Consider the following 13,048-nt stretch of genomic DNA (forward strand, 5'->3'; position numbering starts at 1 on the left):
CTCTTTCTTCAATCAATACGGTGTGTCCTCACACATGCCAGAGCTGGGCAAGAGCTTTTGTTTTGGCTGCTTTGGGAAATAATTGCATTCTTTTAATATCTCAAAACAAAGATTTACCACAGGGGCAAAAGGACCACACGGGAAGGTGCTGCAGAGTTAACCAGTAATGTCGGTAAAAAGCCTTTGCATGGAAGTGCCCGAGCGCCCTGCAGACGCTCAGCCGGGGTTTTTTCCCCCAGCTCTGGTCACGGAGCATGCTGCTCCCTCCCAGGCCCCGTGTCCAGGAGGGCAAAGCGTCGTCCTGCAGCGAGCGTGGACAGGCTGCGCTTGGCCAGGCCTCTCCTCTCTCTGATTTTGCCCTCAATAGGTATTTTTTTCTGAGAGTCCTGGGTGCATTGTGGCTCCTTGCAGCAAACCACGTCTCTGTGTGTGTGTGTGTGTGTGCCTTGGCCAGCTGTATGTCTGCCTCCCTCTGTCCCCACGTCTGTCCTGGTGTGACACCCGGGCGCTTTGTTCCGCGTCCTCCCAGCGCTCTGGTCCATCCTCTCAGCCTTTGGGTGCCCGTCTCTCCCTGCATCACCTTCTGGAAAATCCTTATCTGTGCGGGACACCCCTTTACACCCCCTGCGGGCCCCCCCTATGTACCCTGCCTCTCTCCCTCGTCCCTTCATTGCCTCAGCCCCCCTTCTCCCCCGCGCACCCTCCCTTTGCACCCAGCTTGTGGGTGCCCCCCCCGCCTCCCCCTTATCCCCGCGGTCTAGCGCTCTCCCCTTCGCACCTACCCGGCCCGTGGGGGTGTGTCCCCCCCCTCCCCTTCCACCCGTGCCCGTGGGGTCTCCCCGCAGCCCGGCCCCCCCCGCCCCGGGCCCTGCCGCCCCGCCCGTCGCCGTGCGGCCAATGGGCGCGGGGGGGCGCGGCCGGCGGGGCCGCCGCATTTATGGGCCGTTGCGGGCCGGGTCGGGCCGTACCGTGCCGGGAGGCGGTGGAGCCGGGGCCGGAGGGCGGCATGGAGCGGGCGGTGGGGCCGGGGGCAGCGCTGGCCGCCTCGCTGGCCGAGGGGCTCATTAAGTCTCCGCGGCCGCTGATGAAGAAGCAGGCGGTGAAGCGGCACCACCATAAGCACAACCTGAAGCACCGCTACGAGTTCCTGGAGACGCTGGGGAAAGGCACCTACGGGAAGGTGAAGAAAGCCCGGGAGCGCTCCGGCAAGCTGGTAAGGATCCCCCGGTCCCCAGTGCATCCTCACCGTGAGCATCCCCCCCCCACTCCCCTCCTCGCCCCGGTGCCTCCCCGCCGGCACCGGCTCTGCCCAGCCGGTAACCGGGAAGGCGCAGCCCTCGCTCGGCCCCGCTCCCGGCGCAGCGTGCGGGGAAGCTGCGGGCCCGTACCGCAGGCGGGGGCAGCCCGGAGGGACCTGGTGTGTCCCCCCCGCCCCGGGGAGGGGGGTTGCAGCTCCCCTCGCCCACTTGACCGAGTCGGGTTTCCTGGTGAAAGGAGCCCGCAAATATCCGGCAGCGAAGAGCAAACACTGCTCTTGAGTCTGAAGGATTTTTGCCTTCCTCTTGCCCTGGGTTCGTGGTTGGTTTTGCCCGTTGGCTCTCGGCAGCGGTGTGCGGCACCCAGGCAAAGCTGAGCCCCTCTGAGCACCGAGTGTCTGACTGAAATGGTGACTCAATCAACGCCTCAGCCCCCCCCCCCCCCCCAAAGCAAAGTGCCTCCGTGCTGTGCGTGGCTCAGCTCCGAGCACAGCAATCCGGCGTGCTGGAAGCATGCAGGGAGAAGTGGGGGATGCTCACCCCCAGGAAAGCGGGGTGCTGCTGTCCTGGCAGCCCTGACCTTCAGGAATCTGCAAGGGTTCAAAGGGCAAAGGAATGTGGTTTTCCCCCTGTTCAGTCCAGAGCACCCTGCGGTGCAGGATGGGACCCAAGAAAGGCACTAACGCACTGACCCACGTGAGACCGTGGGTGAGCAGCGAGGGCCCACCTGCGGGCGCTGAGGCTGAGCAGAGGAGCGAGGTGTGAGGCTGGATCACTAATGTGCCACAGAGGCGCGTCAAGGAAAACAACTGTAAATCTGAGAGGTTTTCTTGTCTAACGCGACAGCTCTTAATTAAGTCGGATCTGCCATTTCCATTAGCCTATCTGATTCTGAAGAAGCTGCTGTTTTGCTGCATAATCGGCCTTGAAATGCCGCTTCCGCCCACAGACCTAGAAGGATCCCTCCCCTCGGGATGGGGGAGAAGACTTGGCTTTCCCTGCCCGCACCTAACAAAGCTTGTGCGGGGAATCTCTGAACTGCCAGAAAACTTGCCTGTCTGTGGAAGCCCCTTAGAACAGGGACTAGTTTGTCTAGCAGCGTTGGTCTTAGTATAATGCAAATTAAATATACAGGCCAATGACTCGTCATTAAGTGCTGGAGATAGTCAAAGGCTCGACTAACTAGTACCTCAACAAGCTGGCCATGTAGGAACAGGAGGCTTAACCACAAATCTCTCCTCTTCCCACAAATTCTTTCTCAGCATTTCCGGACCTGTTTAATCTTCAGGCTTATCCTGAGCTGGGTTGTTATTTGCTCCTTCTCTAAGTGGCTTTCACTTCCTAAACACCGAGGTGTGAGAGCAGGTACTGCTGCCTCTGCTGGTTACCCCTCGTGGGCTCTGTGGATCTGACGTTACCGGCTGAGGCTGTAAAGCTGGAGCTGCTCCATCCATGGTTTTTGCCTCTGGCTAATCAGAAACTGCCTCTGTCAGATGCACTGAATATTGAACTATCTTGTTTTTCTGCCTAGCTTTCTTTATTTCCTCTGAATTTTAACCTGGACTTAGCTCAGAGCAAGGTGTGTCTAATCAGTTGGTAGACTGCAGGGAAGACAAGGCTCCCACACCTAAAGGATTCTTGAGGGCTTCCCTGAACACTCTTTAAGCAGAAAGCAAGATGTTTTCAGGCAGAACTCCTTTAGGTGAAATAATGTTCATTCCTTTTGGTGGGTACTTCTGCTCAGCGCTTTCCCAGTCCTTGGAAAATTATTGTGTCCCTGAAATATCAAACAAGTGGGGAGAGAGTTGCTGGTTCTTTTTCCTTTCTTTTTTTTTTTTTTTTCTTCTTTTTCCCTGCATCTTTTGGTTTGAAGATTCAGTAACGTGTGCCACGGTGGTGCAAACACGCACCTGTTTGCATGGCAGCATCTGGCCTTTGCTCTGTCTCCCAGCCTGGTTCCCAAGCCCTGGCCTGCAGCCAAGTCAAATAGAAAGTGGGACCTCCCATGGGACTCGCTTGCAGTGTCAGAAACTTATCTGTGGGCTCGTGTGGTATCAAGGGGAAGGCAGCACCTGGGATATTCCAAAGCAGCAAAGCCTCTTTTGATCTCCAGTAAGGGGAGAACTCTGGTCTCTTCCATAGCGGGTTGTAATCCATATTTCATGGAGCATGAAATGCTGCACTTGTAATCTGGAACAACTTCTGAAGTGCTGCCTGGGGTTGTAGCTTAATGCATCTTTCAGCAGCTGCTGAAAATACCTGTTCTGCCCCCAAAAAACTTTTAATTAAAAGCCTTTTTGATTTGGAAAGTACTCGTCACTTCTCTAGGCTCTTGCAGTGGGACTTCCTGGGGCTGTTTCCTGCAGGAGATTCTTCTCGTAGCGTTGCTGGTGGAGGCAGCGTGCAGGCTGTGGCAGTGTCTGTCCCTGAAGATGCTGGTCCCCGTCTCCAGGGTGGCCAGGCACGGCCTTTTCTGTCTCAAGGGGAGATCCTCTGCTGCCAGCCCTGTTAGGCAGGGGATGTTTTGGAACAAAGCTGCTTCCCGGCACCCCTGGGGAAGGACGGGATGGCCAAGAGATTAGCATCCCCTGCAGGGCTTGACAGGCAGATAAATCATGAGTGGGTGGTTCAGCCTCAGTTCTGTGAGATGCGGACCCTAACAGTGCCGTACCCTCGCTGTGCGTTGTGCCCGACCGTTAACACAGGCCGCTGGCCTGCCTGCGAGCAGCGCTTAGCAAGGAGAGCCCCGGGGCTCTACCAGCGCCCTAAACCTGCTCCCTGCTGCAGCCGTGCCTCTGTCTGCCTTGCAGGTCGCTAACTGCCGGGCTCGTAGGCGAGGGTGTTCTCCGGCACTCTGCTGAATATCACAGCTGGTGGCATCTCCTATGGCTTCCCGTGCTGGCCCTGCCTCAGCAGTGCACATGCGTGCGCATCTTGGTCAGCAAGCAAATGTGCTGCGTGCACCCCAAAATGCTGAGACCTTTAGGCTGGATGTCGAGCTTTAGGCAGGAGATTAATAGAGTCAATGGGAATTTGGGAGGGCAGGAGCAGGCCAACTTGCTGCATAAAGGCTTTGCCTGCGTTCTACCAGGGGTCAGATAATCAGGGGCTGGAGCAAAACATTGTTAAACTTTAACCTGTTAACCTAGCACAAAGGTCAGCAAAAAAGAATACCTGCCTTTCAAGAACCTATTAAGTGCCTTCAGTATTGCTTTATACAGAAACTTGGGCCTGGGTTATTGAACTTCTCTTGGCCAGAGTCCATTCTGCTCGGTTGCTTCAACCCTTGGGTGCAACCACAATGCTTCTCCAGTGCACAGGAGGCAACCCCTGCCTTGGCCAGTGCTGGCCTGAAGTGGCCCAGTGCAGCAGAGATGTGTCCCAGGGCCAAGGGGACTCCATAGGCACGTGAGAGACGGCCGATCTGAGCCCTTAAAATTGTCACATCCTTTTCCCATGAAGACACTGATGTGGCAGCTGAGGTCTCGCTGCTTTAGCGTCTGGTGACTTGCTGTGGGTGCGACAGGCCTTGCTTAGCAAGGATTGCAAACGTGTTCTGAGCCCTTTGCTGCTTGACAGGCTGGGTCTTGAGGAGCGAGGTTTCTGACTCCCCTAAATCGGAGGGAGACAAGGCTGAGCATCCATCCCGTGCCGCCAAAGGCGGAGGAAGGTTCCCGCGCAGCGTAGCCACGAGCATCGCTCCTGTGCTGGCAGCTGGGGCCGGCGGGTGTCTGTGGCCCCTCTCCCCGTTGCTGGGAGACTGGTGCAGGGTGAGGGGGTCCCTTTATGGGATTAATGCTGTTCCGCATTCTTGTCTGATACAAAAAAAGAGGTTCTGCTGGATTCAGTTGTAAATTCAACCCTAGGAGCACATTGTCTCTCCCCAGCCCCTTTGAAAGAGGATTAGAAGGCATCTATTCTCCAGCGCTTACTCTTCTTTCTCCTCCCCTTTCAATTTCCTTGTAGAGGATAACTTGAAAACCCAAGCGAAAGCCTGGAAAGCGGCTCGCATCATCGGCACTGGGTCTCCCAGCTGGCTGGAGCACAGTCCTGTGCCTAGGAGGGATCTACTCTTCAATACCAAACTTTCTCTTACCTCTATGTAATCAGCTCCTTGAAATAAATATTTGCAAGGAAAACAAAACCTGGGGTTTTTTTTCCCATGTGTTTTTTCATGACCCCAAGAAGACATTGTTATTGTTATCTTCCAAGTCATGTGTGCAGGTCACATTCCTTTGGCTGGCCACGGTCCAGCGGTGGCTGTAGCCTGGGACACAATTCCTGTAAGCCACGGGACATAAATGTGGAGCAGGGCTGCGCTACCTGCGGGAGGAGGCTCGGGGAGCAGGTTTCCCTTGGCGGGGGGGAGGCTCAGGGAGCTTTTAGCTTGTGCAGCAGGGCTTGGAAAGTATAAAAACCCAGTTGATAAAGTTCATTGATTGGAGCGGCTTCAGTGGAGCTGTGCAGCGTGGCTCTGGGATGCAGCACGCCTGGGTGGGGAAGCGGGGCCGTCGATCTCTTGCTTGTGAGCCCCTTCCCAAAAGAGCGGGGCGGGTTTCTTGCTCTGCAGAAGGCTTTGGGCAGCCGGGTGACCCTCTGTGTGTGTGTGCTCATCCGCAGGTGGCTATCAAGTCAATCCGGAAAGACAAAATCAAGGATGAGCAGGACCTTGTCCATATCCGGAGAGAGATTGAGATCATGTCCTCCCTCAACCACCCCCACATCATCTCTGTCCACGAAGGTGAGCCCTCCTCTCCCTTCCCCTCCCCTCCCCTTCCCAGCAGCATCCCTGAGCGGAGCCTGCCCTGCGGGGCTGGGTACTGGGCAGGGTCTGCAGCAGCGTGGGTAGCGCTCGCCGCTCTCTTCCCTCTGCTCGCACAGAGCTGAAGCTGTTTGCTGTCGCCTGTGCCGTGCTGGTGACTCAGCTCTCAGGGAGAGCAGATCCTGCCAGGCTGTGGTTTCCCCGCCGCAGTCCCCCCGCCTGCGTGCAGAGCAGCGACGAGGGGAAATACCTGCTCCAGAAATAACTGCTTCCCCTCCCATCGCCTCCTGCCCGGAGAGGGAAGCTGGCTCATAAAGTTTGTGGCCTTTAGAGGCTGGAAGCCTTGGGGCTGCTGCCGGCAAGAGGCTGTGCCGTGGGGGGGAGCCGGTGGCCAGGGTCCCCTGTGAAGCCCAGCGCTGCGTGTGGCTCCGGTTGTGCTGGATGCTCGCCCCAGCCACGGGAAACACACGTTCAGGGAACCAGCAAGTGCTGGAGCAGTGGGAATCTCTGTGGCTCTTCTCATTCCCTCCCCTGGGGCGGAGGAAAACCAAACCACAGGGTGCTGGGAGAGCTCCTGGTGCTGCTGGGCTCAGCTTTATGGCCAGGACTGGGCTTTGCTCCCAGGGTGTTGGGGCAACACCAAACCGAAGGGGAATTTCTCGAGTTCTAGCTATGATCAGACTTGGAGCAAATCTCTAGCTTAAACCTGGACTCATTTGGCTGCAAACCTGGCATGCTCCGTACTCTTCCTCGGGGCTGGCCGGGGTTCAGTGCACCGTGCCGGCATGTGGCCGGTGCCTGGGTTATCGCCACCTCGCTGGCCTACGTGAGGTATCCAGAGTCCTTTTGTTCTCTAAATAAAAGCAAGTGGATTGGCAGTTCATACGTGGTATTTGCAAGGACTGACTCATGCTGACTGCTGGAATTCAAAAAAAAATATTGAGGTAGCTTTCTGCAAACAGGAAGAAAGTGTTTCATCTCTTGGCTTGAGCCTGAGCCTTGTCGGGAGCAATGGGAGTGTGCAGGAAGGCCACCGGGCTGTGCCAGCCGGTAGCTCCATCGCCTTCCCCCTCGGCAGGGCTCTGTCTAGCGAAGAACCACACGTCTGAGTCACCGTCTGGTGGAGCAGAGCCCTTTCTCTTGTGCTCTGTGGCTGCAGAGGCCACTTGGCCAGCAGCCCATGGCACTGTGGGACAGTGGCCGTCCCCCTCCAACCTGCGGGTACCTGCAGAAACCCCGACACCTTCCCTTTGCAAAACAGACCAAGGGCACATGGGGTAGGCGGTGTGTTAGAGTCGGTCAGGGCTCCGCCTGCTCATTAAAAGGCACGTGCTAACGAGATGTCCCTTAGCTCCCAGCATCTGTCCTAACACCCTGTGGCTTCCCATCTCTGCGCAGTGTTTGAGAACAGCAGCAAGATCGTCATCGTGATGGAGTACGCCAGCAAGGGGGACCTGTACGACTACATCAGCGAGCGGCAGCGGCTGACGGAGCAGGAGGCACGCCACTTCTTCCGGCAGGTCGTGTCGGCCGTCTACTACTGCCACAAGGTGGGTCAGCACCGCACTTCCCACCGCCTGCCCGGGGGACAGCCGAGGCATGGGCTCCTGTGTGCTCGGTGGGGCTGGCTCTGGGCAGGGGTGCAGCAGCCAGGGCTGGGAGCGGATCCGGTGCTCCATGGGAAAGCTCAGCCTGGTCTGGGAGGTCAGGGAAGCTTGTGGCTGTTGGCCTTTCCCAGGAAAAGGGCTAATCCTGCCCCTTATCTGAAAGGCGCGGCAGCCTTTGGGCTTGTGTGGAGGCAGTGCCCGAGCAGCTTTTGGGAAGTCCTTGCCTTGGCTTTCTGCTGCCGTGGCGTGGGGCTGACTAACTCTGTCGAGGAGTTATCGATTCCCATCCTGCCCGCCCAGAGGGAGACACCCAGAGCTGAGAGCCAAGCCCTGGGTCACCCGGCACGTCCCCTGAGAGGGATGTAAAGCTGTAGGACCCTGTCCAGGGCTGTGGGACGAACCGTGCCTGCCCTGGAAGGACCCACAAGCCTGTAGATCTCTCCAGAAGATGCTCTAAGGCCATGCCTGATCACACCTCGGTCCTGGGTACCCGCACACCCTCGGCAGGAAGGGGAGTCACAGGGCACCTCCTGAATCCAAAGAAAATTGGGGTCTTATTTAGCCGGGCAGCAGCAGGTCCCAGCAAAGCATGGAGCTGTGCCCACCGTGCCCCGGCGGGAGCCGGCACCAGCCGCTCTGGTGGGTGCGTGGCTGAGGAGGGTGCGGGAGCCCAGCGTGGCGCCTGGCGCAGGGCGCTGGTGCAGGTACCACCCTGCTCGTGCTCCCGAGCAGCACGGGGAGCTGGTAGCGCCCATGTTGGGACGTGGTTTACAGCCCGTCCTCCTCCATGCACCCAGACTTATTTACTGCTACTCTGATTGTCGTCACCATGCCCTGTTTGCGTGCTGGTGAACGGCAGTGACCTGCCCACGCTGCCTGCCTTTCCCTTCCTCAAACATGCTGTAAAATAACCCGGCTCTCCCTTCCCTCACGCAGAATGGGATCGTTCACAGGGACCTGAAGCTGGAGAACATCCTGCTCGATGCCAACGGGAACATCAAGGTGAGAGGCTGGCAGAGCCTGGCCACGCTTTGGCTGTCACCCAGTGAAGGGGTCTAAGGGATGCTGCCCAGCGCGGATGGACGGGGGTGGCCACAACACCCCGGTTTCCCTGGGGCACGTGGTTCTCTGCAGCTCCTGGAAGCATCTGTTGGCTCCAGGACCACTGGCATCAGCCTGCACTGGTGTTTGCCCAGGAGATGGGGAGCCAGGAGGGCGCCTGTGCCTGTCCCCTGCCATCTGAGTGCAGCGCTGAGCGAGAGAGGCCGCAGAGACAGAGCCTCAGAGTCGCCTGTTAAAGCCATAATGTATATCTGACTGCTGATAAGAGGGCAAAGTCTGAATATTGAGGTCAAAGCACAACTGGCTGGATAAGAAAGGGCTCTCGCAGTGAAAGTCCTGGTTCCCGTATGCACCAGGCTGGTGGAGGGAGGTGCGGGGCAGCTTCTGACTCTGCTGACCCTGAGCGATGCTTTTCATCTTTGCCGGGAGCGCTGCAGCCGCCCGGGAAGGAAGGGCACGGCCGCAGCTGGGAATCGGCGCGGTCGGTGATAAACAGACCGCGGGGCTTTATCTCTCTAAGGGGTAATTTTGCAACTGGGAGCTCGCAAGCAGGGACTGTACCTTCTGCTCACTGAGAGGTGACGGGCGTAATGAGGATAATGAATTCCTGTGTGCTAGGTGGAGCAGATAGGGACTGAAGCAGCCTCGTGTGGCTGTGAATGAGCTGGAGGAGAGCCCAGCAGCTCTCCCCTAACCACACCTTTGCTGCTGCCTCTGCTCCCAGCTTGCCGGTGATGGGGCTGGAGGGGCAGAGCCGCAGGGCAGCGGCAGCTGGGACGAGCTTTCTGGGATGGGGAGAGAGGCAGGAGCAGCCTCGGGGGTGGAAAGCCAGGCTGCTGCTGCTCCCGGAGGAGCCTGAGGGCACCCAGGACCAGGGGGTCGAGGGCAGCCCTGGTTTCAGCCAAGCTCGCAGCTGGAGAGCTTCAGGTGGCAATGCTGCTCTAACTGCGACGGGGAGCTTTGCTGCTCGATAACAGCTATACATTTCTCTCTAGATTGCAGACTTTGGCTTGTCCAACGTTTACCAGCAGGACAAACTTCTGCAGACTTACTGCGGCAGCCCTCTCTACGCGTCTCCCGAAATCATCAATGGGAGGCCGTACAAGGGCCCGGAGGTAGGTTGTGCCTCTCCCCCTGCCTGGTGGGGTGTCTTGCTGCCCCTTCGCTTGGCCTTAGGAAAGCGCTGGGTGTTTTCCCAGCGGAGTATCGCAGGCAGAGCCCAGCCTGTGTGGTTTGGGGTAACGGGTCCCCTAAGACCAAGCGCTGTGTGGTCAGTGTGTGACAGCCATAGTGGGCTGGACGTGGTGGGATGCAGGTGGCTGGTCCTGCCCTGCGCTCTGTCCACCCCTCCGTGGCTGCTGCCTTCCCAGGAGCTGCTGCTGAGGCTCTGGTGGGGGGTCCTGGGGTAGGAGTCGGGGCAGCCTGGCCCTGCTGCCCCCCTCCAGGGTCGTCTCTCCCTCCACAGGTGGACAGCTGGTCCCTGGGCGTTCTCCTCTACATCCTGGTCCATGGCACGATGCCGTTCGATGGCCACGACTACAAGACTCTGGTCAAGCAGATCACAAGTGGGGACTACCGGGAGCCCACGAAGCTGTCGGGTAGGCAGACCCCCACCATTCCGTGTCCCCCCCTCCCCATACCATGCTCCCTTTGGTGCCTGACCAGTCTCTTCCCCAGATGCCTGTGGGCTAATCCGGTGGATGCTGATGGTGAACCCAGAGCGCCGTGCCACCATCGAGGACATCGCCACGCACTGGTGGGTGAACTGGGGCTACAAAGTGCCCATCGGGGAGCAAGAGCTGCTGCGGGAGAGCGAGTCCCCCCTGGCCACAGTGGCAGAGTGGCTTCGTCGCTCCTCCCGGCCCCTCCTGGAGAATGGCTCCAAGGTGCGATGCTTCTTGAAGCAGCACATCCCTGGCGTGGCCCTGGAGCGGCAGCGTTCCCTCAAGAAGTCCAAGAAGGAGAATGACGTCTCCCACGTGCTACAGGAGGTGGCCCTGGCTCCGGAGAACCCCTCCAAGTCCATCCTCAAGCGGCCCAAGGGCATCCTGAAGAAGAGAAACTCCTGCGAGCAGAAGGTGCCTGGCCCTGGTCCTCCGCCAGCAGCACCCATGGGAGAGGCACAGGGCGAGGATGGTGAAGTGACCGCTGCGGGTCTCACCCGGATCCTGTCCTCTGGGATGCTGCCTTGCAGCGTGGGCGTTGGAGCGGCACCCACGGCCATGCCCAAGAAGGGAATACTGAAAAAGCCCTCGACAAGGGAGTCAGGGTATTACTCGTCCCTAGAGTGCTGCGAGTCTGGGGATGTCCTGGATGCAGGGAGCTTGGACCTCGATGGGAACGTGTTTGCTGACACCCTCTCCCCAGAGCAGGGCCCCCAAGGCCTCCCTGCCCGCCGGAAGGGCATCCTCAAGCACAATGGCAAGTACTCCTCCAGCAGCACCGACCCGGACAGCCCCTCCGAAGAGGTATTCGGGGGCTTCATCGAGGTGCCCCTGCCCCAGGCGCCCCGCGCCCGCCCATCCAGCGCCGTGAGCGAGGACAGCATCCTCTCCACGGAGTCCTTTGACCAGCTTGACCTGCCCACCCGTGTTTCCCACGGCGGTGGGGGCATGCGGGGCTGCATCTCTGCTGACAGCCTCCTCCGGCTGGAAGAGGAGGAGGAGGTAGAGGAAGGGCGCAGGCTGCGCCGCTGGACTGTGACCCATTGCCGGAGTCCCCTGGGAGACAGCAGCTTGTCCCTGGCGGCCTGCGACAACATCACCAAGGTCTACCAGCGTGCCGTGGCCATAGGAATGAAGTTGAGCTGAGGGTACCTCCTGGAAGGGCACCCCGGGGTGCTGCCTGTTGGGGCGGGGGCCGAGCCCTCCCTGCCCCAGGGGCTGCCGGTGCTGCTGAGCCACGTCCCACGTATTTATTTTGCAGCCTTGTGCCCCTCGGGGAGGAGCACGGGTACAGGCAGGGAGTGAGCTGCGGTGGCTGCGGGACACTGGCGGGGGGATGCCCCAAGGCCAGGACATTAAATGGACCAAAGCCCTGAGAGATCCAGCTGCCACCCCTGTGGAGGGGCTGGGGGTCCCAGAGGCTCCTTGCTGCCATCCTTCCCTTGCAAACAGGCTCATCTCGTCGGGGTGGGGGGGGAATCAAGGGGTTGGGGGGATTTTTTTTTTCTTTGCACTGTTTTTTTGGCTGCACAAGATAACGGATGGGGTGGGTGATATACCTCAAACAAGCTGGAGATGTAGCAGGGTGCTGATGAGGGGCTGAAAGGTGCTGCCTGTGGGCTGGGCTCTTGGGACGTGCTGGCAACGGGGTCCAAACCACTCGGGCCCCGGCTCTTCCCTCTCCTGCGCTGAGAAACCCAACTGGATCTGGCTGAAACCCCAGTCTGAGAACATGCTCTGATGCCATCATCTTTTTTTTTTATTATTATTATTTTTAATGTTGAAAGGAGGAAAAAAAAAAAGTGCCTTTGGTGAGGCACTGCTTCTTTATTTATTGCCTTTGTCCGACTTGATGTAAAACTTAGCAGCACGGGATGTGTCTGGCTCCGTAACAGCCACCCAAATGTTTTTCACTGGGAGGTGGAGGGGTCTGTGCTGTCGTCTCATGTGCCGCACGTCGAAGCTCTGTTGCACTATTGCCCTGTGTTCGCTGGCCCTTTCCCTTCTCCAGGGTGTGTGTCTTTTCCTCTCCTTCCCACAAAACGGTCTTGAGAAAACCATTAAATTAAAAGCAAACCGTAGACCTGAGTGGTTCTCTTGATTGCTGTGCCGCTGCAGCTCGAGGGCAGGGCGGTGCGATGGGGTGCTGCTGGCTCCTGCTGGGACAGGGCTTAACCCGTGGCTCTGTGGGCTTAAACTGGTGCTTCCCCCACCCCCCCCCCAGTGCCGCATGGTGCTGAGCTGTGACTTGGCATATCCCTTATGGGGGCCCAGCACCCACAGGGAGGGTGACCGGCTGTAGTTTTTAGGGTTGAGCTGCTGTGTCACCCAGTGAGGAGGAGCCGGCTGGAGGCAGGACCTGCTGTCAGGGTATCACCGTGCTGGTGCAGTGATGCTGCACCCAGGGCTGCGCCCCTGACCCAGAGGGGAGCGAAGAAGCAGAGCCTGAAGTTTGGGGGAGGCTGTGATGGAGGCAGATGGCTGCAGAGGATGATGGACCCGTTCCTCCTGGGTTCCTGCTGTGGGCATCCCTGTGCTCCCAGCTCTGCTCCCAAACAGCTTTCACAGCGCTGGTGGTGTGTGGGTTCGGACTTGTGAAATATCCGCAGGTCCTGGTGACAGGAGCTGCCGTCTGCTCTCGTGGTGCCTGCAGGTGCCTCCATGGGAGGAAGGACTGAGTGGGGCTGAACCCCAGCA

The 13,048-nt window shown here is 58.7% G+C and overlaps 1 protein-coding gene across 1 annotated transcript; it reads left to right on the forward strand.

Moving 5' to 3' along the window:
- The first annotated feature begins 953 nt into the window (after positions 1-953).
- Positions 954-12,434, forward strand: NUAK2 (NUAK family kinase 2). Its single transcript, XM_075775875.1, has 7 exons — positions 954-1,213; positions 5,877-5,997; positions 7,417-7,568; positions 8,562-8,627; positions 9,683-9,802; positions 10,153-10,285; positions 10,365-12,434. The coding sequence occupies exons 1-7, from the start codon at positions 1,007-1,009 to the stop codon at positions 11,495-11,497; spliced, it is 1,932 nt and encodes a 643-aa protein (XP_075631990.1). The 5' UTR covers positions 954-1,006; the 3' UTR covers positions 11,498-12,434.
- The last annotated feature ends 614 nt before the right edge of the window (positions 12,435-13,048 follow it).

Source organism: Balearica regulorum, chromosome 25 (genome assembly GCF_011004875.1).
Source record: "Balearica regulorum gibbericeps isolate bBalReg1 chromosome 25, bBalReg1.pri, whole genome shotgun sequence".
NCBI classification, from domain to species: domain Eukaryota; kingdom Metazoa; phylum Chordata; class Aves; order Gruiformes; family Gruidae; genus Balearica; species Balearica regulorum.